General features: G+C 33.5%; 7 protein-coding genes across 8 annotated transcripts; 3 read left to right on the top strand and 4 right to left on the bottom strand.

Moving 5' to 3' along the window:
• Nucleotides 1-2,000: 2,000 nt before the first annotated feature.
• On the top strand, nucleotides 2,001-2,999 carry LOC128385751 (nuclear cap-binding protein subunit 2-like). The gene is made up of 3 exons (XM_053344661.1): nucleotides 2,001-2,200; nucleotides 2,306-2,487; nucleotides 2,564-2,999. Exons 1-3 carry the CDS (start codon nucleotides 2,171-2,173, stop codon nucleotides 2,808-2,810), a joined length of 459 nt encoding a protein of 152 aa, XP_053200636.1. The 5' UTR covers nucleotides 2,001-2,170; the 3' UTR covers nucleotides 2,811-2,999.
• On the bottom strand, nucleotides 2,970-4,926 carry LOC128385748 (RCC1-like G exchanging factor-like protein). Its single transcript, XM_053344657.1, has 7 exons — nucleotides 4,267-4,926; nucleotides 4,080-4,195; nucleotides 3,825-4,017; nucleotides 3,606-3,761; nucleotides 3,360-3,533; nucleotides 3,187-3,272; nucleotides 2,970-3,127 (listed from the first exon to the last, which is right to left on the bottom strand). The coding sequence occupies exons 1-7, from the start codon at nucleotides 4,811-4,813 to the stop codon at nucleotides 3,050-3,052; spliced, it is 1,350 nt and encodes a 449-aa protein (XP_053200632.1). The 5' UTR covers nucleotides 4,814-4,926; the 3' UTR covers nucleotides 2,970-3,049.
• A 123-nt stretch (nucleotides 4,927-5,049) lies between these two features.
• Nucleotides 5,050-7,319, top strand: LOC128385746 (nucleolar protein 14-like). 2 transcript variants are annotated; one of them, XM_053344655.1, is made up of 3 exons: nucleotides 5,050-5,158; nucleotides 5,307-5,697; nucleotides 5,766-7,319. In XM_053344655.1, exons 2-3 carry the CDS (start codon nucleotides 5,349-5,351, stop codon nucleotides 7,151-7,153), a joined length of 1,737 nt encoding a protein of 578 aa, XP_053200630.1. In that variant the 5' UTR covers nucleotides 5,050-5,158; nucleotides 5,307-5,348; the 3' UTR covers nucleotides 7,154-7,319. The 2 variants fall into 2 exon arrangements, with proteins under 2 accessions (XP_053200630.1, XP_053200629.1); XM_053344654.1 differs by lacking the exon at nucleotides 5,050-5,158 and having other exon boundaries at nucleotides 5,233-5,697.
• A 53-nt stretch (nucleotides 7,320-7,372) lies between these two features.
• LOC128385749 (cytoplasmic dynein 1 light intermediate chain 1-like) lies at nucleotides 7,373-9,046 on the bottom strand. The gene is made up of 3 exons (XM_053344659.1): nucleotides 8,182-9,046; nucleotides 7,682-8,115; nucleotides 7,373-7,611 (listed from the first exon to the last, which is right to left on the bottom strand). The coding sequence occupies exons 1-3, from the start codon at nucleotides 8,909-8,911 to the stop codon at nucleotides 7,441-7,443; spliced, it is 1,335 nt and encodes a 444-aa protein (XP_053200634.1). The 5' UTR covers nucleotides 8,912-9,046; the 3' UTR covers nucleotides 7,373-7,440.
• A 215-nt stretch (nucleotides 9,047-9,261) lies between these two features.
• On the bottom strand, nucleotides 9,262-10,403 carry LOC128385750 (splicing regulator SDE2-like). The gene is made up of 2 exons (XM_053344660.1): nucleotides 10,215-10,403; nucleotides 9,262-10,102 (listed from the first exon to the last, which is right to left on the bottom strand). The coding sequence occupies exons 1-2, from the start codon at nucleotides 10,320-10,322 to the stop codon at nucleotides 9,341-9,343; spliced, it is 870 nt and encodes a 289-aa protein (XP_053200635.1). The 5' UTR covers nucleotides 10,323-10,403; the 3' UTR covers nucleotides 9,262-9,340.
• A 93-nt stretch (nucleotides 10,404-10,496) lies between these two features.
• Nucleotides 10,497-14,914, bottom strand: LOC128385666 (uncharacterized). The gene is made up of 4 exons (XM_053344553.1): nucleotides 14,887-14,914; nucleotides 13,147-14,290; nucleotides 11,971-13,075; nucleotides 10,497-11,864 (listed from the first exon to the last, which is right to left on the bottom strand). The coding sequence occupies exons 1-4, from the start codon at nucleotides 14,912-14,914 to the stop codon at nucleotides 10,815-10,817; spliced, it is 3,327 nt and encodes a 1,108-aa protein (XP_053200528.1). The 3' UTR covers nucleotides 10,497-10,814.
• Nucleotides 14,915-15,131: 217 nt separating this feature from the next.
• LOC128385702 (steroid hormone receptor ERR2-like) lies at nucleotides 15,132-20,515 on the top strand. Its single transcript, XM_053344591.1, has 5 exons — nucleotides 15,132-15,429; nucleotides 15,790-16,011; nucleotides 16,256-16,523; nucleotides 16,629-16,846; nucleotides 19,469-20,515. Exons 1-5 carry the CDS (start codon nucleotides 15,279-15,281, stop codon nucleotides 19,717-19,719), a joined length of 1,110 nt encoding a protein of 369 aa, XP_053200566.1. The 5' UTR covers nucleotides 15,132-15,278; the 3' UTR covers nucleotides 19,720-20,515.
• The last annotated feature ends 1,633 nt before the right edge of the window (nucleotides 20,516-22,148 follow it).

The following is a 22,148-nucleotide window of genomic DNA, read 5'->3' as shown; positions in this document are numbered from 1 at the left end:
GAATAAATTCAAAAAACGGAATTATCAGATTATAATGTGGTTAATTGAAGAAATATTTAAAGTCTCACACGTACCAAACGTTATGACAACAGTAGGCTGTGGATTCGTTGCGAAAAGTGAAGGAAAACTCCGAATGGTAAGGACACCAAATTATCTAATGAAGATGATAGACAAGATCATCTCAGCGAGACTAATGGACATCACAGATGACTTTTTATTAACGGGAACACAATATGGGTTCAGAAGACTAACCAGCAGAGAAGATTATTACCTTAGGGTACAATCGATTCCAAATTTGGACAAGTCAGTAATAATAAAGATTGACATTAGAACTGCATTTGATGAAGTGAGCCTAGTCCCGATCTGGTGTCAGCTGGAGAAATACCTTGACCGCTCAACAATCGAATTAATCAAATCAATAAATAACAACTGCTGGATGACGATTTACAGAGACGGCAAAAAATGGTTTAAAAAGAGTCCCTCTGAAGTTTCACAAGGTTTATCTACTGGGCCGATACTGTTTATACTGGCACTTGACACTTGTTTAAGAAGATGGTGGGAGAAGAACCTACAAGTCATTGCGTACGCCGATGATATGATGATAATAATACCACCAGACTCGCGATGGACTGTGATAACGGCAATAGAAGAGATTAAAACTGGACTGGAGATGATTAATCTGAAAATAAATGAGGGTAAGACCGAAGTCATATTTCCCGGAGACAAAAAAGAAAGGAAAATATTAGGCTTTAGATTCACAAGAACAGCGACAACGAAAAGATCAATGAAAGAACAAATGGAAAAGTGTTACGCTCAAGAAATTCTTCCGTTATGGAACCACAACTGGTCGAAGATTAGCAAATTACCGAAAAAGACACAAATGCTATTGTTCAACTCGTTCGTATGGCCGAAGATGTACCAGTTCATCCCACAAGCGATCACGAAAGGAGAAATTGAGATACCATATTTAATTGAACTGGTTGGATCAATATTCAACAAATTCATTGAAAGAAAAAACAACACGAAGTGGTCATATCTGGTGCTGTGGAAAGTACCAAATATGATAGTGAAATTCTGCATGATAAGAGAAAAAAGAAAATATGAATTAGAAGGGAAAATAGAAGGAAAGAGATGGATTGTAGATAAATGGACGCCGATATCAACAGTAATGGAGAAATTTGGAACTTCAAACACAATTGTCGCGTACAAACCTGCCAGAACTGAAGGAGGGACAAAGATAAACATACAAATAATATCAACACAGAATATAAACAAACTATCACTATTGGTACCGGGTAAGACAACGGAGTATGAACTAAGCGTAATCGCATTACAGATGATAATACTGATGTATGGAAATGGATCGTACACGATAGAACTGGACCAACATGCAACTCAATATATGATGGGCTCATCGACTTATGCCAGAGCGATCAGGAGATTGATGATAACACCAGGAAATTGGCAGTTCAAATGGAATGAACAGAGAGACTGGGAAGGGGACATCAGTTTGGAAATACCCTTACTTGAGAAGCCACCCAACCTAATGGAACAAAATAGAATATTGAAAATGAAAGAAAAGAAGATGTGGAAAAGAATTTATGAACAATCTAACTCTACATTAAAATCGCTGAAACTTGACATATTGGAATACTTACCACCTCAGATAGTAAATACAGTAAATAACTTGGCACGACATTACAAATTACCAAAATGCTGTGGAAAAGAAATGGACCTAGATCACATTATGAACGGATGCACAAAAATTGAACAAGAATTTCCCGAATTGATAACAATTAGAAATAAATATGTAAAGGACTGGAAGAAGGAAGATGTTGACACATTGAAGAAAATCATAAACAAATTAAATGTAATGGAGAAAATTTTTATATCACTCATAGAAACGGTTGTTTAAATGACCGAAAGAGGGCAGCAAACGAACTGCTCAGTCATATGACAACTGTAATAGTTAACCTATGGGTCCAATAAAATTAAGTTTGAAAAGCAGATTCGGTCCTTCAAATCACTTAATTGTTGAGTTAATTTTTTTGTGTTTTAGCTGTTTAATTGTTAATGGATTTAATTTAACTAACTGAATTCGGATTATTGGCAGTGTCTTGTTCCATTAAATACAATTGACATCTTATAGTATCTCCAACTTACCCACAACATGACTGGTTATCGGGATCATAAATTTGAGGTAAATTTTTATTTCTGTAATTCATTTTTTTTACTTTTAGTTAATTTAGTTGATTTCCATGTTAATTGTCTCTTCTATGTCTTGGGTAATTTTATCTTCTTTTAGGGTTCTCGTGATGATTATGAGCAACGATTGGCTAATTCGACTACACTTTATGTTGGTAATCTCTCTTTCCACACCAAAGAAGAGCAAATCTATGAATTGTTTGGAAAATGTGGAGATTTGAAAAGAGTAATTCTTGGACTAAATCGTGTCACTAAGACACCTTGTGGATTCTGTTTCATTGAGTAAGTACCTTATTCTTAAATTCATGTCAACCTAACAAGTTATCCGACATTAATTATTTCCTCATTTTACCTTCAGATATTATGACAGAGAAGATGCTCACAATGCTATTCGTTATATTGGAGGGACTCGTTTAGATGAACGTATCATCCGAACTGATTGGGACGCGGGTTTTATTGAAGGGCGACAATATGGACGAGGTAAAGCTGGTGGTCAAGTTAGGGATGAATATCGAACTGACTATGATCCAGGTAGAGGTGGATTCGGTAAATACATTGCTAAGAAAATTGAAGGTGCACCAGGACCATCAATGGAAAAAGCTTAAATCTTTTTTGCGAACTTAATCATTTTAAGGACAAACCAACCATCACAATCTCATTTTTTGGAAATGTAAATAAACGACTTGAGGAATTAACTTTGATATAAACCAAACGAACCAGATATTCCACTTCAACTCTTAAAAATTGAACCGAAAGACCAAAAATAAATGTCGAAACTATAATTTATACACTAATATCTAATGTTACAAAAATATTTACAATATAAACTTTTATGGTCAGAATACTAGATGATCGTTCGGCCAATAATCGCTGTGTGGTCTGGTCCAAGGCAAACTTTCCTTACATTGACCGGTAGATTGATCTGAGAATTGAGATAAAATCAAAATTAGATTGTCGCTTATGATTAATTATCTGACTTACTCTCATTGGGAAATAACGATCGTTTTTATCTTTGAATCCTAAACAGCCAGAACGATTTTTGCCCCAACAAAAGAGATCACCGTTACCTAGAAATAAAAATTTAGAACAATAATCAATCTAAGTAGATAGAACTTTGGAATCAACAATCTAATGAAAATTAACAATATACTTACTATTAATTGCTGCCCAGCGACTAAAACCAGCGACTAGAGAGATCACTTTGATGTCGGGATTCACGTCATTACAACCGAAAAGAGGCTCGGGGAGAAGAAGAGGAATCGATGAATCATGAACATTCGGGCCTTGGCCTAACAATCCGAATCCCCAAACATAGACTTGACCTTTATCTAGAAATTTGCAATTCGACAAAGTATCAATTAGTAATTAATGCATTAAAGTTATTCTCAATGTTGACTAACCATTGATTAGACCACAAATACTTCCTCCCGCTGCAACTTTAACGACTTTTCCAACAGAAACTGGTAACCTTTTCGGAACATTGACCTGATAATCGTCAGTAATCAGGCGGAATTGAGCATATTCTGAACTACCCCAGCAGAAAAGATCACCTTTATCTAGAAAAAAGAAAACAGATTATGAAGCGAAATTATCAATTTAAAGTAAGTTCTAATTCTTACCACTGCAGGCCAATGTTCCATCGGCAAAACTTGATATTTCGACAATCTTTTCACCCTCAATGTCCCCGCAAACTTTAGTTGGCGTAGAGACACTTCGATAGCCCGTTCCTGTCTGACCATCGGCACTCCAACCACAAGCATAAACCTCTCCAGATTTCAATAGGAAAAGTGTATGATCTTGACCACAAACAACCTAACAATCAATTAATTAAAAATTAATACGATTTTGCTTCTCAACTAATCACTTGACGCAACCTTTTCGACTTGACCAGGTATCCCTTTTATTTCATTGATATGAGAAAAACGGTTTCTCGTCTTATCCTTAATCGGAACACCACACTGACCATAAGAATTGTTTCCAAAGCTATAAACTAAATAAAATGAAATTAAATTCATCATATTAATCAGTCGAATCAATAATCAGATCAAAGTAAATACTTACGATTATTATTATTCATTAAAACTATCGTATGAGCTCTTCCACATGCAACTTGCTTTACCTTCAGATCAACTGTATTAGCTGGAAAATTAATGGCCGCTGGTTTAGTGATGAGCACCAACTCCTTACAGCTCATTAAGTGATAACCAATTTGATTGTCAGTGTTGACACCACATCCAAACAATTGAGTTTGACAAGATTGAGCCTCGGCCGCAAAGACAGTGAATCCATGGCCACAGGCGATATCTTTCACTTTACAAGAACCAAAGATGCTTAATTTACGAGGTGTTGCACAAATTGTTTTCTTTGAATCGCCAGTGAATGAAGGTATTCCAAGAGCCCCAGTTTTACCAAATCCCCAAGTAAAAATTCTGTCATGCAATTGGGACTTTTCTTCGGATTTAAATTGGAAAATTGGCAAATCTTGTTTTTCTTTCAAAAAATCGTCCATTGTCATTGTCCAAGCTTTTTGTCTTCGCTTGTAAAGCCACCGAACTGAACATTTATTAGAACAATTCAATCTAATCACCGGTGAAATTGAAGAAAACATATCTACTTCAAATCAAAAGTTTCGATTCAAAACAATGTCAACAATTAAATAAACAAAATGTAAATTAAATACAAATTTAAACATGTGGTTAAGTTGCATCACAAACCAATGGATATTCTAATATGGATACAATATCGAGTCTAGTATTCTACGTACAAACTCAGCGTGAACAGCTGATACCGATATGATACTTGAATATCGGAAATGATAAATGAGCAAAACAATCAATGAACAAAACATTGATTGTTTGTTTCAATTTGAGAAACAATTTGAGTTCAATTTCAATCACTAATTGATCAAAGTAAAAGTGTTCATATTATCAGTTTTCATTGGAATAGAAATCAGGTATGAGTTTTTGTTCGAAATTGCCGCTTTTTTGTCTCCATCTGTTTTCACGTTTCCAGAAACATGTTTGCATTTAAATCTCGTGTTAGAAGTTTAATTTTTGTGACTGATTGTTAATTGTTTTTTTTTCTTTTATTTAATTGTCCAGTTTTCTTTTTCTTTTGATTGACTTTGATTTCTATTGTGTATCATGAAGAATAGAGATGTAAAGAAGAAAAAGCCTGATGAGGCTGTTAATCCATTCGACGTCCGGATTAATCGACAGAAACATAAGATTTTAGGTCGGCGTGTTATGAAATGGGAGGTTGGAAAACCGCTTCAGTCTCGTCATGCTGGAATTAAGAAAAGGAGAGAAACCTTATTACCAGAATTTAGGAATCTTAATAAATCTGGCAAAGGTGTGATAGACCAACGTGGAGGTTTGACATCGAGAAAAGCTAAATTGTATCAGAATGTAGCAATTGATGGTCAAAGGGAAACCAATCTAACTCACAAAGGGGAACAACTTGACGATGAAAGGCTTAATCAGCCAGTTAAAGGTTTGATTCTAATTTGATTAGTTGTTTTCAATGATTATTAATCTTTATGTGTTTTCTTTTCTCAATAGATGACGATGATGATGAAGAATTTGATTTACTTAGAAGAGGAGATTATGTTGAAGTTGCTCATTTCGGTGGTGGAGAATCTGGTGCTCCTTTATCTTCAGAGGATTTTCTTCAACAAGTTATGGTGGATAAAAGACAGAAACAATTGGAAAAAGAAGAGAATATTAAACTTACAGAAGAACTTGACAAGAATTGGTCAACCATAAGAAATTTGATTAAACATAAAGGAGCCAAAGATGAATCAAATATGGGAGAAACTGAGGATTATGATATTTTCCTAAACCAATTAATGTTTGGAAGTGATGACCAAAAAGCTACTGTTTCCACTGTTAAATTAACATGTGAAGGAGTGAAAGAAGCAGATAAAACACCAAGTCCCAACGTGCTAATCATTGATTATCTACAGACTATTATGACAACAGATGATGTAGACATAATTTTAAAACAAATCGACAATTTATTGTCAATAGAAGTGAAAAGACTGAACTCAACTGTGGTTAAAAAAGCCTTTAATTTACTTAAAGCTCCAGAGATGCGAAAATGCTCCTTGAAATCTCTTGGAATTTTAATGTTTTTGTTGACTTTTGTCGAACTGAAGCAACAAGTGCTGTTGAAACTGATCAATTTTCTAAGAGTCTTGAAATATGATTCTATCGACGAGATTGCTAAACGTTTATTGGTTTGTGATGTACTTAATTCATCTTTTCCTGATCATTTTTTCCCTGAAATCATCGCAAGTCTTCAAAACATCCTCATACTTTTCGAACCTGTTTATGCATCAGTTTTTATTCCATCTTTTTCTTTTGAAAAAATTGCCAGTTCAGAGATTTTGTGCTGGACCGAGGACATGGATTTCGATTGTCTACCAGAATTTACATTTCGATCTGTTTTCAAAGATGAAATCAGTAGTTCCAGTAAAAGAAAGTCCATCATTTTCACTGCTGTTATCAATCTTATTGAAAAGATTTTTGCAAAATATTCAAATCTTGATGCATCTCAGGCCATTTTCTCTAGAATGATGCCGATCCTTGTTAATCTACAAGAGAAATTCACAGAACCAATGTCCCAAAGATTATTTGGTTTGATAGAAAATCTCAATAATAGCAAGCAATTACACTTCTTAGCATTTGAGAGGAAAAAACCAGTAATGTTGAAAATGCTCGATCCAAGGATTGGAGATTCGCGACGAAGAGATGACAAGAAGAAATTGCAAAGAGTAGTTAAACGAGAATTCAAGAGTGCGGCCAGAGAATTAAGGAAAGACGGTGCCTTCATTAGGGATATTGTTCTCAAAGATACAATCGCCAAGGATGAGGCACGAAAACGAAAGGTCAAGAAACTGATGTCCGAAATTGCTCAAGAAAGATCAATGTTCAAAAAAGCAAGATAAATCAACTCAATTCTATTGAATCCAATTTGTTGTTATCTTCAATTAAGACCATGTAAATAAGGTTTGTAACTTCAACTGCAAATGGATCATTTGTCATCAAAATCTATTAAAATTCATCTTGAGTTACATTTCGTTGTATTTGTCAATAAATTTATTAATTGTTTTACCTTTGACTTTGAATTTCACTCTCCCGGTTAATCATCAATAAGTCTCATTGAGTTAATTGGAAAAAAACCTGATGAAAAAAGAGTTTTTTTTATTTTCTTTATGTTTAATTGTGTGAACATTTAAATATTATCTGGTCTTGGCTTATTTTCGGTCGATGGGCCTGGTGTTTGAGGACTTGCGGTGAGACTTCCTGGTGATCCCATTCCTGCTCCAGATCGACGATTCAATAGACTGTTGAAGAAACTCTGAAGAACTCCTTCTCCGCCGGGACTAATCTTGGTTCCATCGAGCTGAAAAATGGAGAAAAATTAAATGTTGAGAGAAATTTGTTCAACTAAATAACAGAGAATAAGAAATTACCTGAACTCCAGGTAAAGGTGAAGCTCCGGTTATTCGTCTCTCCCCTGTTTTGGGTAACATTGGAGTTCTAAGCGACGGAGGTGTTGAGGTGATCGCCGTTGGTACATTCTGGTTAAGCTGAACTTGCATTTTCGATAAGAACATTTGATCTTCTTCAGCCGTTAATTCATTATCTTTTTGAGATGTTTGCCTTGTCTCTGGTTTGATGATTACGTCGTTATAGTTATCATCAGGTAGACACGATTGAATATTCTCATAAAGAATCGCAATTTTCTTCTCATTGTCCCATCCTGACGGGATGAAAACGGCATCTTTTTCCACCACCAAGGCCGGAGTTTTGAACGGTAAACCATAAATTCTGTGAACAAGATTCTTGTAAAGTAAATCACAATTTTTGTTCACTTTCGCTGAGACATAAAACAAAGACGCTCCATCTGAAAGAAACAATCACATCGATGTAATCAATTAGAGTTCACCTGATTGGTACCGATTCCACTTACATGTGAGACAAAATTTGCGAACTGCTTGTTGGATGAAATCAAAATGTTCCTCTTTGTAATCATAGTCTTTCTCCAAGACTGACATGTAATCGGTTTTGGTTATAACCACAATCACATCAAGGCCTAAATTGTTGGTTAATACATTTTCTCCGAGAATCTCTTCACCAATTCCACTGTTACTCAAAGTTGATTGATCCATTTTCTCATTAATTGATTCACTTCGAGATTTAGGAGCAGATACAAGTCCCTCAATCTCATCACCCGGAGAAATGTATTCACAATATCTTTTTACAACTGATCTTCTATATTCATTCATTTTCTCTGGTTTCATGTTCAACCTTTCGATGTGGCCCCCGAATACATTGGCCCATTTCTCAAGAGAATCAAGGATATTCCATGGCTCGGACATCGAAGCGACCAACATCAATGTTGTGTGGGGAAAATTTTCTTCATTAACAGGAAACCGAAGCAAATTGGAATGGTAAAGATCACCATCGAGAACCCAAACACTTAATCGGGTTTGTTCATCTCGATATTCATCACGAACCAACAGATGATGATACTCAAGGCCAGAACCTTTCTTAGGGTCGTCGTTTCCTTGGATCTTAGCGATCAGGGAGGTTTTCCCCGTTTCATTATCGCCAAGAACCAGAACCGCTTTGTTGGCTGGTAGTTTGTTGGAAGTCGGTGTACTGTTGCCGTTATGTAAGATGGAAAGGACCAAGTCCATGATTGTTTCAACAATTAGACGGAGAAAAGAATTGACAGTAAATTCTAATTAAATTTTAATTCTGTTAAGCTCACAGAGCTCACGATGAATCTGACAAACTGACACAATTAATGAGTAAACACAATAAACAATTTCCACTAACAGATGATGAGGAACAAGAAACTTAAACATATGATTGTGGGCGCGAGAATCAATCGTTGATTAACTTAATCATTTTCTAATTGAATTTAAAGCGAAAATTATTCTTGTTTTTAATCGGTTGGAAATCAATTCGGATTCTATTTTGATTGGAATTGGATTCGTAAAAATGATTAATTTGTCTCTGATTTGGTTATTTTTTAAGTTTAAGATTAGAGGATGAATTTGAAATTTAATCAACTGTAAATACAATGGTAAGTAGTAGTTTGATTTTTACAATTAAAATATCATTCATGAGGTTAAGGTTGAAATTTGTTGATTTGATGTTGATGGTAATGGAACAACTTGATCTGAATCAATTGATTGTTGACTGTTTTCACAAGATGAGGATGGACCAGGATTAGATGAAGAAGTTGATCTGGAGGCCTCGTCTTTTTCCGAATCTGAAGATAAGCCTTGCGATTTTTTTTCAGTGGATTTTTTATCAGAATCCGAATCATCCTCCTCGTCACTTTCATCTTCACTAAGATCAACACCGAGCCAAAGGCTTTTCTTTTGTTTCTTAATCGCAACATCCTTGTCGAATGTTTCTTTTCGCTTCTCAGATGATTGAGAAGCGTTTGCACTTTTAAGTCCATGTTCCAAAGCTTCATCCACTTCCTGGGGAATTTCATCCTTATTCTTGAAGTAATTTGGATCTTCGAACATAATCTTAGGCGTTTGTTTCATTTTCTCAAGCTTTTCCTTTCTCTTTTTCTCTTTTTCCTCTTCATCCTTTCCTTTCTTCGAAACCCATTCTTTAAACCTCTTTTCGGCATTAATATCTCGTAAACGGCGACCACTCAAATCACGACAAGCCTCCTTGTTTGTTGTCTTCTCAATTTGTGCACCGATAGCTCTCAACATGGAGCCAAAACCACCTTTACCTCCGACAAGCAAATGATGCATCGTAATAGGAACCAAAGATCCATTCGGATAATTGTCAGTCAAAGTCTTGGCCTCGGTGAGTATTTTCCCATTTAAATACAATTTGAATGAATCAATAGGAACTCCCTACAATCAACAAATACATAAAAACAAAAATAAATTAGTAAAAAGCTAATACATGTAATGTACATGAGCCAATATAGACAAAACAAAGACAGAAATAATAACAGACACTCACCTCATTGGAAGCAAAATTTTGGTACAAATCCTCAATACAACCATTCTTATTGTTGTAATTAATTATCCTGCTTCGTCCATTAATACATTTATAAATTATTTGAAACATTTTGAAATTAAATTAAGCGAAAATAACGTAAACAAATTAGTTAACAAGATGACAGAAAACCAATTTTGTTTTCAACAGACTTTTAGCTGAGCTGAGAGTCTCAGCCTGAGACTCGGCTGCTGATTAAACAGCTCGAGAATCAGTGAATTTGAGTCAAACCATTAATTAAGATCAACGATACAAAAATTAACTTTCTAAATATCGATAGAATTTTTCACCATTAAAGGACAATTTAATTATCTGAATTCTCGTGAAAACACTTTGAACTTTAATTAAATTCTGAGAAATAACAAAAATATGAATTCGTTTATGGCGGCGGCTCGAAGACAGATTATTGCATGGATGAAGAATCGATTAGCTTGACAATTAAAACTTGATTTTACTTGTAATCGACAAGAGCATCTTCCATGTTTGACCAAAAATTAACGCTGATTGGTTCTTAATAACTGCCGGTGAAGTGCCAGTGGTTATTGTTAGTCAATGTTTCGTTTGTCATCGCCTTAATCGACCTTTCGACTGTGATCGTTTTCCCGAAGAATCTGATCGTTCTAAAAGCGAACTCGGAATTTTCGATTTGTCCAGTTTTTCACCGAGAACACTCGAGGCAATGGAAGTTAAATCGAGTGAGAAACTGAGTTTACTCAGAAGTGAACTGATACTATTTTTCTTCTGACTTTTCATCGACCGAGCTAATTCTCCAAGTTTTGATAGGAATTCTTCGCCAATGATGGACAGTTTAATTATCTGAACTCTCGTGACGACACTTTGACCTTTATTCGACTTTTTCTCTCGTTCGTAAGCCTCGGAAAGTGACCGAATCATGATCGGCAACCAGATCATCAGTTTATGTCTCATGTCGAGTAAAAGGTTAAATTTAACATCGTCAGAATTCAAAAGTGAAATGATTCTGACCGAATCATCATGGAAAGTGTTGATTAATTCTTGATAATCATGCTGATCATGTTGGGATGATGGTTCTCTATCAGCTGATTCAATAACTTCCCTGGTCATTGAGAGATGATGTTTCAAAAAGATCTCACTAACTTTATCAATCAGTAAATCTTCATGTCGATTAATATCAAAACAAATGCTCTCAATAATGACCAGTGTGGCCATTAAACGCTGGACAACCACTCGATCTAAATTCTTGGCAGATAGTTTATTGATTAATTCAGTTTCCGGTTGAATTTTATCATCGAAAGTAACTGTCTCAAGGTCGAAAAAGGTCCAATAACAATTCCAAACCTCTTCCGATTTACGATCAGTCAATATTTCGATCAGAAGCTTTTGCAAATATCTACATCGTAGAATGGACAGTCCATTGATAGTTCGTATTAAACGAAATGTATTTAATTGCTCAGACGAAGATGAAAGTACATTCGCTAAAGATGAACTGGTCAGTTTGGAAGCAAAAGAATCGATCGAGTTGAATAATAACCTTATCGATTTATCCATTGATTCTTCGCACCAATCTTCCAGTGTGACGAAAAAATATATTGTACATGCTAAAGTATCGTAGAAGAATCGATTCAATTGATTCCCCTGAAATGAGAAAAATAATTGATCAGAAATTCATGAAATGGTCTGATTGATTGAATTCTAAGGCAACAATCAATCGATTCGTCCAGAATTCGTATTGAAGACTCACCACTTTAGTGCCGTGTTTTTCAAGATCTCTTGATAGCTCATCGTTGATTGATTTATCTACAATCTCTTGAGCTTGAATTTTCATCATCTCGAACCATTTATCCTTCAGGTTATTGGGAAACACTTTCAATAAACCGAGGCCAAGACAATGATCTCGAAATCTAAAATCTTGTCCCAGCCTCAAATCTCTTGGGGAGATAGTTACTTGGGCGAATGATTTAACTTGTATTTGGTTAATTGCTTGACAAGTAATCGCTGCAATCGAGCTCGGTAGCAATAAGGACATTTCATCATCATCAAACAGCTGATCAACCTGTTTGGATTTTCCAGTTTTACCCAAAGAATTTATCAAAATGGTGAATAGGCTATTTCTCAGAAGAGGAATTTCTCCGGTTGAACTTTTGGATTTCTCTTTAATCTTTTTAGGTCCTTCTATTTCAATTCGACGAACATAATCAGGAGAAAAAGGAATATTAGTACCTTCATTAATCTCTTCGATCAAGCAACCACCAAATAGCAGATCTAATCTTCGAACGAAAAAATAAACATTCAACATTCGAAGATGATTTTTCTTTGGTTCTTTTCTCCATTCGCTAATTACATCTTCAATCACTCGAACAGCAGATCGATTGAACAATCGTTGTACTTTGATTTGACCACAAGAACCAATAATCGACGCAATTGACTGGCACCAATGACGAGTGATAGTTTCCTGAAAGTTTTCCAATGCAATTATCAGAACGGACCAAGAAACGTACGAACCAACATTCTGATTGAAATAGGCGAGAACGACACTGGACAACAACTGATTAAATTTATATCGAAATCCATGGTTAATATATAATCTCTCATATCGAGCAAATAATCGTAGCAATTGAATAACCTCATGATAATTAGCGTAATCTTTGTGTTTCTCAATGAGATTTGTCAGCATGGGCGCGATGATTGATCGATACAAATCAAATATCTCATCGGCTAAGCTGAAGTTAATTTCTCTTAATTGTAAAGAGAAATAGTTTTCATAATTTCGCTTAGGGTCAGATGAATCAATTGAACATAATAAAGAAATTAATAAACTTCGAAAAAAAATCTCATCAGCTGATCTTCTACCGGCCGATTTTTCTTAACCAGTTTTCTAGAATTAGGTGATGATGTTGATAAAAGTAATGAGGCTGACGGTTGATTAGCTTGAATAAGCAATTTAATCTGCTCAATTAACATATCACCAGCAACACAATGACAGAGTAAAACATTATCCCAATAACCAATGTTGATTTGAATTCGATGTTGATTAAGTAACGTTGATGCCGGAATATAAAACAATGAATGAAAATCAATTGATGAATAAGGTAATTCTGATGATTTACCTTTACATTTAAAGATTAACGAGTGACAATGCCAAGTGATTAAGTGTCTAATTATTTTACAATGAATTGGGATCATTGACAATTTATCAATTGGATCAGCGAATCGGGTTGATCCCCAAACCATAATTAAATCAATCCTACCAACAGGATAACCACTGGAATCAATTAAATTGGTTGAAACTGGAGTTTCAATTGCTGAGATTGTGTTTAAAGGTAAAGAGGTTGATCCAATTTTCAGATCAACGGTTGATAATTTAGAACCCAATTTATAATTAATCACCGAGAGTAAATCTCTCCAACCATAAAAACAATTAGTCGATGATCGCGATTGTTTCAAGGATTTAATTGCTGAGATAAGTGAGGCTGATTTACTATCCCAAATATCAACAATTACTCCTCTATTAGATGTAACCAAATCAGCTTTAACTGGGACGATTACTTGACTATTCCAACTTGGATTGTGTTGGTTTTTAATCACTTTTGATTTGACAAATTTAGTTGTATAAGTTGATGGTGATCTCGGTGTTGGTGGCAAGACCGACGGATTAAGCAAATAAGCAATGAAATAAGGATTAACCGAATCGTTCGCACTCGTCGAAGGCAAATCGTGAGCTCTTTTAATCCAACATCGAACCGAGGGAGTGAAATTTTTGTTCTTTCTATTGAGAACTGATCGTTCTAATTGCTTGAATTCCTTTTGATTAATATTGAACACTTCACGAATATAACGTAACATACAATCTTTATGGGAATTGAATGGAGACTCTGTAATCTTTAATCCACACGAAGAATGAACCACCTCAATCAAATGGATCACCAAGTTTTCCTCGTCCTGATCCGAGATCGTTAATCCGATTGATTTGACAATCTTTCTCTTAATCTCATCGTCAGTTAATTGTTTTCGTTTAGGTTTAATTGTCTTTGGTGATTTGGTCGATTTTCTTGATCTTTTCCCTTTTCAGACATAATTTAAAAAAAGATCAATCAATTACTCGTCTCGATTAAGGTAAACTAAATCAATCAAGGATTCGCTATCCAAATAGTGTTGATTGTCAGCAATTAGTGGCTTTTAATTAACTCTCAATTAGTCAAGATAAATTATCCTCTTCTAATTATTCAAAAATTATCAAATCTTAAACTTCAAGTTTCAAATTGTTTAGTTTTAATTGTGATTAAATTGTAACAATCTAAACAATGGTAACTATTGATTATATTTACAAACTCAAGTCTAACTTTTGATAATCAATCTGATTGAATAATCTGATAATTTAATCATAACAAGTTGATTTACTAATTGATCTTTGATTTTAGATTACTAATTAATCGGTAGACAATCAGTTAATTCAAATGATTAAATAAATAAAATAGTAAACAAAATAAATGAACAATTAGATAGTTGAAAATGTGAAAAGTTAATTTAATTGTTGAAACGATGAAACAATTTATTAAATTGTCGACCAATCACCGAACTGATCAACCAATTGACTCGTTGGTTTAGTTGATTTGTTAATTGTTCACCATTTGGACCCAAACAATTAACTTCTATCAACCAATAGATAGGAAAAAGATTCTAATCATTACTCAATCATAATCAAGATAGAAAATCAATTTAATCATCTTTCTTTTTTTTCTGGTTTTCTCTTTGTCATTTTCTCTTTCGACAAAACCTTCCCTTTCTATTTCTCTGTCTTCATTTACTTTCTCCTTTTTTCCTCTTTCCGGCAAAGTTTCTTTCTTTTTCTCTTTCTTTTATTCTGCTTTTTTCCTGCTCACAACTCTCACTCTCTTTCTCCCTCTCATGTTGTGTTTCTCTTCATTTTTTTAGTTTCTTAATTAGTCTCTTTCTCTCTCTCTCTCTTCTCTCTCCTTCCTCTCTCATATTTGTACAATTGTGATTAACATTCAACCGATATTTTTGATTCTGTTTTAATTCACTTTAATCATGGTTAGTACATTCGATGTAACTGAAACTAAGCCCGATGATTTATCACCTAAAAGGTTGTGCCTTGTCTGTGGTGATACTGCTTCTGGCTTCCATTACGGAGTTGCCTCTTGTGAAGCTTGTAAGGCTTTTTTCAAGAGAACTATTCAAGGTAATCAAATTCTATTCTTTTTATTTCAAATTCTATTCTCCACTTTCAATTATCTCTCATCTATTTTCCATTATTCTGCTTATTTGGTAATCGCAAATGATTCGGTCAGTTATTAGCTATCGATGGAATCTCTTTGCTTGGTCATCAGTTTAAGAATAAGGGAGATGCTTCATTTTTAGAAAGTGTCTCTTTTTATTGTCTCTGTTTTTTTCTTTTCTCTTCTTCTTTCTTTCTGTCGATGTATGTTACTGTTATACAGTAGTTTTTGTCTGTCTATCTTTTTTCTTCTCTTTTTTGTTTATATATTTACTGTATTTGTTTACATTTCTTTCTTTCTCTCTTTCTTCTTTTGCTCCAAAGGAAACATCGAATACACTTGTCCAGCACAAAGTGACTGTGAGATAAACAAAAGACGACGTAAAGCATGTCAAGCCTGCCGATTTCAAAAATGCCTTCGAATGGGTATGCTCAAGGAAGGGGTTAGATTAGATAGAGTGAGAGGAGGAAGACAAAAGTACCGACGGAATGCAGAAAGTCCATATGCTGTTGCCACTTTACCTCCGAAAAATACTACACTAGAGGGTAGGTCACTAGAATACAAAATGTTGGTCACTAGTGAGAATATCTCTTGACTCATCCTGGTACCAGTTTCTAACTTGTCATACATGTTTCGTTTCTATTGGGACATTCTATTTTTGGCTTCTCATTATTAATTTCATTTAGAAAATCTCAGCATCTTTTTCTATTCTAAATCTTCTCTCCATTTATGTCTTACCTTTCTCTCTCTCTCTCTCTCTCTCCAACACTTCCTCCTTATTCTACTTAGAAAACAAATTTGTCACTGCTTTAATCTGTTGTGAACCTGAAACTCTGCTGGTCAGTGACTCAACTTATAAAGATCGATGGACTGCCTATTCGAAATCACCGAGTGATAAAACTGTTTGTATATTAGGAGATCTGGTTGATCGTGAATTGGTGGCGACAATTGTTTGGGCCAAACAAATACCTGGTTTCTCAGATCTTGCTCTCAATGATCAAATGAAATTGTTGCAAAATAGTTGGGCCGAGATACTTTCGCTTTCCTTGGCTTACAGGTAGCTTAATGTTTACATGTGCTCAAATGAGGTTGACATAAATATACTATAAGAAAAATCTCAAAATGTTGATTGTTTATTTGATCAATTTCTTAATGTTTTCAGGACTCACCAGCATTTCTCATCATCATGCTATTCTGCTTCCATGCCTTTAAAGCAGCTCATTTTCGCCAGTGATTTTGTGATGGATGAAACACAATCTAAACAAGCCAAAGCGGAAGAAATGTTCAACTCATGTGTTAAACTGGTCAAACGATTGAATCAATTACGTATAGCGAAAGAAGAATATCTTGTCCTTAAGGCTCTTCTCTTGACAAATGTTGGTAAGTATTGAAAATAAGAATCAACCGATTCGTAAATGAAAGTAATCATGGTGATGATGGAGAGAAAAAAACTTCTTTTTATTGTGTAAATTAGATTTCATTCAAAACAAGTCAAGGTTCCGTTTTTTATTTCGCTTCGTTTGGTTAGTTTTCATTCATTCATCGTCAATACAATTTAAAACAGTTGAAACATTTACCTGTATTCTGATAGTTTCTTCTATTATTATCCAATATCGGTGTCATTATTTAAACATGAAGTTTCCCCTCACTTTCTCTCTCTCTTTCTCTCTTCCATAAACCTGAAAAATGTTCTAATAACGATATTGAAAATAATGATGTGAATGTATTGTTCAGATTAACAGGTTAGTGTTTGCACAATTTTTACCTGTTCTTACCTTGATTGTGTTTCATGGTTTTGACTGCGCTCTAAGTTATACAATATTTACCTCAGTTCGGATAATTGAATATCGATTATCTCTCAATATATATAATTATTATAATTGTGATGAAAAGTCATCACGATCTGATAGATCAAAGTATCTTTTTGCCACATAGATACTTACACCAACAAGATAGAGAAAGAGAGAGGGAAAGAAAGACTTTAATCACTCATTACATATTTCACCCATTTTCATTCTCATTTTCTATCCTTGTTTATACTCCATCATCATCATCATCATCATCATCTTCTACTTTAATGACTACTATCTCATTCTCTCTCTCTTTCTCTTCATAAGATATTCTCATGGTTTATAACGTTGCCATTTCAAATTTACCTGAGATTCTTCCTCATCAGATTTCCTTTCTTTCTCCTTTCTATCTGTTAAATTAAGCAAACATGATATTCTTGATTATATTGTATCCTCATTATAGTCAATTCAGCCTTAGAGATTAACTAAACTCTTTTTCTTGCACCTAATTATATCTGAATAATATTCTAGGTCATTTTTTTCTCAATTATTGGAAACAAACAAGACTAGTGATAAATAGTAAAATCCTCACATTAGTAGTTTGTGCTTATACTCATTCATTTAATTTCCATTCAATATTTAATCATGTTTCTTGGTGGAAAACTAAAACAGCACATTCATCGTGAATGCTTTTTATATTGTGCGATGATGATAATCATCTCTAAGTGTGAGGCGAACAAAATAATTTATAAATTTGCTATTTAACAATAACAATGAATTTTGATTCGGTTGCCAACAGAAAAAAATGGAGAGAAAGGAAAAATTAAATGTTCCATGTTTTTATTTTACTTAAATAGAGAAAATCAAATCTTCTCATGATCAAAAGAAACAGAATTTCTAATCAGATTTTCTTATTACAATTAAGTAATTAATTGTCGATTTAAGACAATCAAATTTTCTACCAAGACTCACATAGTATTTTCATGAGAGTAAATATCGTTCTCAGTGGGTTAACTTATTCCTATTATTCTCTTGGTATGTGACATAGTTTCTTTTCTTCGAATTTCAATATTTCGAACATTTTTCATCTTGATCATTTCATCTTCTCTCTTTTCTACTGCGCAACTTATCTTCTCTTTCTTTTCCTTTCTTTTCCGTTTCAATTGCATTTTCCATCTTCCTTATTCACCTTCAACTTTTTCGCTTCCTATGATTATTCATTCAATCTCCATGTTGATAATATGCCATGAATCGAGAGTCTCAGCTGTTGAAAGATTAGATTTTGATTCTTGAAATCGAGTTATTTACTTTTGTGAACCTCTCTCACTATCTCTTTAACATTAACTATTAATCCTTGTTGTTAACCACAATTAACATTATTATCATTCAAATTTCACTCAATTCTAAAGTTTATTTAAATCAAGTTAACTTGGAGATATGATAACAATTAAGTTACAGTGATGGAGAAACAAAAATATTGGATTGAATAGTTGAAAATAGCTCAATTTAGTCTGTGGATCAGTTGATGTTGTTGGATAAATTTTAATTATCCAAAGCTTATGAGATGAAAATTTGACTTGAACTTGGCTTATCACCAAAGATTATGTATTATGTTAATCTGTTTCCAACTTGTGATTAAGGATTAAGACGTTCAATCAAGTCAATTTGTCACAATAATCGTTCAACTAGATACTATTATTGAAACGGTCATCAAATTAATTTTGCTCAGCTCATTTGACAATCAACAGATCAATTGATTGAGAAATTGATTGTAACTTCTTAAATACCAATAAGCCATTTAGTTACTTTAATCAACAATCAACTTTAATATTTACAATGTAATTAACTAATTTACTCTTTTTGCTCTTCATCAAGGAAAAAACTCTCATGGTAGTTAACTAATTGTTCATTTCACTGTCAATCCTTTGCAAGTAGAAATGATTTACTCATTGACGTGACAGACTTTCTCTATTAGATTGTTGGTTAATCTCTCATCCCACTGATTTATATAATTTTCTCTCATTAATTATTTTATCTTTTCAATAATTATTATCGTCAAGGTCTCTCTATCTGTTGAGCCTAAGGACCTTTCTCTCTGGTTGTGGTAGTCACATTGATACAATTGTCTTCTCATTATCTTTCTCATCAACTTATATAATTTTCTACTCAATGATTAATCTAATTTTTTTTCTTATTATTTTCTCTTCAACAGATATTCAACTTGAGAATAGTCAATCAGTGCAAAAGCTTCGAGATACTTTGTTAATTGCCTTACAAGAATGTGTTTCAGCTCTTCGACCATACAACTCAGTTCATCACTTAAGTCAATTGTTGTTATGTTTACCCTTATTGAGACAAATCGACGGAGTAACTCGGCGTTTCTGGAATGGAATCAAATTAGAGGGAAGAGTACAAATGAACAAACTATTCCTCGAGATGCTCGAAGCCAATTTGGTCCGGTAGTCGATGACAATAATCAATCTACTCTCTAAGTTACCTGTTACTATTAAGATTATTGCCATATTTTTGTTAATAATATGAAAAAAATCCTTTTTTGTTTTCTTTTGTTTTCTTTTTTTCCCTCTAATTAAGTGCAATCTAATTAGAGGAAAAGATTTAAAACCGATAAACCATTTGAACTATTTACTATTTAATCTTGTTGACCCACAAAATCCAAAAAATTAAATTCAGAGAGATTGAGGAGAGATTGAAAAAGATGATCAAGTTTTAACTAATTAACTGTCAGAATAGTTAAGCGTACACACAATTAATTGTGATCTTGGATTTTAGATGATTACGATCTCTCCTTTTTCAAGCTCATCTCGTCACAAATTGAAAACCTCATCACCTCATCAACTCATCTATATAATTATCGCTTTCTCATCATCATCATCATCATCTTCATCTTCATCATCGTCATCACCAAAATTAACAATTAGGATACAATAATTAGACATTTTGAAAAAACAAAAGGAATGGTCAAAACATTGGATTACAAAACAACAAATAGCAATTGGATTGACAGGATACATTGAGAATGTGCATTTAGGATTCAATAGCAAGATGATACAATTGTTACCATGAATATCATGATGATCGTCATTCTTGTAAAATCTTCAACGACAATTTGTCTTCTCATCATCTTCATTATCATCTTCTCATCATCCTCTTCTTTATTTTCACAATCAAAAGCGTAACTGTTATAAAAATAGACACTATTTAAGAGGAAATTAAACTTCATCAACTTCGGCTTTTTCTATTCCCTCGTTATCTTCATCTTCATCATGATTCTCATCTTTTATCTGTTTCTTTTTGTTCTGTTATAATTTTGAAACAAGATCCATGAAGATTGTGATGGAAAACATTGGAAAGATATTATCACAGAGGAAAAAGGATAACAATCAGTTGATGAGAATTAATTTGAATTGTAAAGAAAGAGAAAAAGTTGCATCCATCATGTTATTGTTTCGTTGATGGTTTGATGATAATTTAATTTAGTTAACAAATTGTTTCAACTTCACTACTAATGATACGTTTTTTGGGAAAATTTGTTAATTGTAAACGGTAATCAAGTTTCACTTAGCTTAACCCGATCGTTACTCTTATTGTTGATTAGCTGTGATTTATCAACTTGGAGTAGTGATTTTTAATCAAGAATTTTTTGCTATTAATTTAATTACTTCTGTTAAAGTGTCTATACATTAATGATTAAGTTGAAAACACTACAATGCAAAGTATTAGGAATTGATTAACTAATTGTGTTAATTGTTTCAAAGAAAACACCTTAATTGTAATTGATCCTTTTCTCTTTCTTTTCTCTCTCTCTCTCTCTTATTCATCCACTTTTCATCCATGTGTTAACACTAATCACACAGTTAATTAATTGATTAATAAGTATTATTATTTAAACCAATTGATTGAAAAGATTAACTCATTAATGATTTTCAATTGGTTTAAAGGATTTACTCCAGTAAATTTAGACAATTGATTGTCCAGTTGATCAACTCTAGGAAACTGGACAATATAAAATTAACTGTAGAAGAGACAATTAAATTGTTTCCTTCATTTTATCATCAACAGTTAATTTATAAACTGATTTAATTGTTTGATTGAAATTGCATTTAAACCCTAAACAAAGTGGGATGATTAAGATTAATACACAAGCAACCAAAACAAATTAAGATTAACACTGTATATTCACTGCCAAAAGAAATTAAAATCTGAATTGTAGATGATATATTTAACAAAGCAAAGAATTAATAAATTGTTGAGAATAGATTTTTTAATTGTTTCTAATTATTTCTGATTATTTTTGAAAAATAAACGAAAAGAAATTTTGATTGATACAAAATTGACTCGAAAATTGGAAACTAAATTAACTGGACTTAATTGATGATCGATTATCATCATCGTTATTGTGATTCAAATTTGATGACAATTACGGATAATAATTGGGAGGTAATCGAGTCAACGGATAACAAACAATCAATTAAATGATTAAAACTAATTACGAGTTAGCAGTTGATTAAATTTGCTTTCCAACCAATCATATAAATGAGATGATGTTATTGTTACAATTATTACACAGATGATTTTTTTCTCATAGAGATTTTTTCACATACAATCATCCTCATCATCTTTATCATCCTCATACTAAATGATAGTTTCAATGATGAGTCCTGTTTATATTGACCTATATGTGGATTTGGCAAGAGGATGAGGAGGATAAAAATTGATGCGGAGGATGAAAAGGGATGGAGATTCAGTCTCAGGTAAAGGGAATCCACAAAACTATGTTAACCAGTCAATTTGTGTAATTTTGATCAAATTGGACACGAAAATGAATGGCTTTCATCATCATCATCATCATCATCATCTTCCCTTTCATCCTC

This window comes from Panonychus citri, unplaced genomic scaffold (assembly GCF_014898815.1).
Source record: "Panonychus citri isolate SS breed McGregor unplaced genomic scaffold, ASM1489881v1 Contig00050, whole genome shotgun sequence".
Taxonomy (NCBI): domain Eukaryota; kingdom Metazoa; phylum Arthropoda; class Arachnida; order Trombidiformes; family Tetranychidae; genus Panonychus; species Panonychus citri.
The sequence above is the reverse complement of the archived record's forward strand: the minus strand, read 5'-3'. Positions and strand labels throughout refer to the sequence as shown.

Excerpts from the sequence above, each read along its gene's own strand:
- LOC128385750 (XM_053344660.1), bottom strand. The coding sequence starts at position 10,322 with ATGTTTCAAATAATTTATAAATGTATTAATGGACGAAGCAGGATAATT. Across the intron at positions 10,103-10,214 it reads AAAATTTTGCTTCCAATGAG|GGAGTTCCTATTGATTCATT; the intron begins GTGAGTGTCTGT and ends TGTTGATTGTAG.
- LOC128385748 (XM_053344657.1), bottom strand. The coding sequence starts at position 4,813 with ATGTTTTCTTCAATTTCACCGGTGATTAGATTGAATTGTTCTAATAAA. Across the intron at positions 4,196-4,266 it reads TTTAATGAATAATAATAATC|TTTATAGCTTTGGAAACAAT; the intron begins GTAAGTATTTAC and ends CATTTTATTTAG. Across the intron at positions 3,273-3,359 it reads TCGCTGGGCAGCAATTAATA|GTAACGGTGATCTCTTTTGT; the intron begins GTAAGTATATTG and ends TTTTATTTCTAG.
- LOC128385751 (XM_053344661.1), top strand. The coding sequence starts at position 2,171 with ATGACTGGTTATCGGGATCATAAATTTGAG. Across the intron at positions 2,201-2,305 it reads ATCGGGATCATAAATTTGAG|GGTTCTCGTGATGATTATGA; the intron begins GTAAATTTTTAT and ends ATCTTCTTTTAG. Across the intron at positions 2,488-2,563 it reads TGTGGATTCTGTTTCATTGA|ATATTATGACAGAGAAGATG; the intron begins GTAAGTACCTTA and ends TTTTACCTTCAG.
- LOC128385749 (XM_053344659.1), bottom strand. The coding sequence starts at position 8,911 with ATGGACTTGGTCCTTTCCATCTTACATAACGGCAACAGTACACCGACT. Across the intron at positions 8,116-8,181 it reads TCGCAAATTTTGTCTCACAT|ATGGAGCGTCTTTGTTTTAT; the intron begins GTAAGTGGAATC and ends TGTTTCTTTCAG. Across the intron at positions 7,612-7,681 it reads CACCTTTACCTGGAGTTCAG|CTCGATGGAACCAAGATTAG; the intron begins GTAATTTCTTAT and ends TCCATTTTTCAG.
- LOC128385746 (XM_053344655.1), top strand. The coding sequence starts at position 5,349 with ATGAAGAATAGAGATGTAAAGAAGAAAAAGCCTGATGAGGCTGTTAAT. Across the intron at positions 5,698-5,765 it reads GCTTAATCAGCCAGTTAAAG|ATGACGATGATGATGAAGAA; the intron begins GTTTGATTCTAA and ends TTTTCTCAATAG.
- LOC128385666 (XM_053344553.1), bottom strand. The coding sequence starts at position 14,914 with ATGATTAGAATCTTTTTCCTATCTATTG. Across the intron at positions 14,291-14,886 it reads AATCTTTTTCCTATCTATTG|GGAAAAGATCAAGAAAATCG; the intron begins GTTGATAGAAGT and ends ATGTCTGAAAAG. Across the intron at positions 11,865-11,970 it reads AAAAACACGGCACTAAAGTG|GGGAATCAATTGAATCGATT; the intron begins GTGAGTCTTCAA and ends TTCTCATTTCAG.
- LOC128385702 (XM_053344591.1), top strand. The coding sequence starts at position 15,279 with ATGGTTAGTACATTCGATGTAACTGAAACTAAGCCCGATGATTTATCA. Across the intron at positions 15,430-15,789 it reads TTTCAAGAGAACTATTCAAG|GAAACATCGAATACACTTGT; the intron begins GTAATCAAATTC and ends TTTGCTCCAAAG. Across the intron at positions 16,847-19,468 it reads TCTTCTCTTGACAAATGTTG|ATATTCAACTTGAGAATAGT; the intron begins GTAAGTATTGAA and ends TCTCTTCAACAG.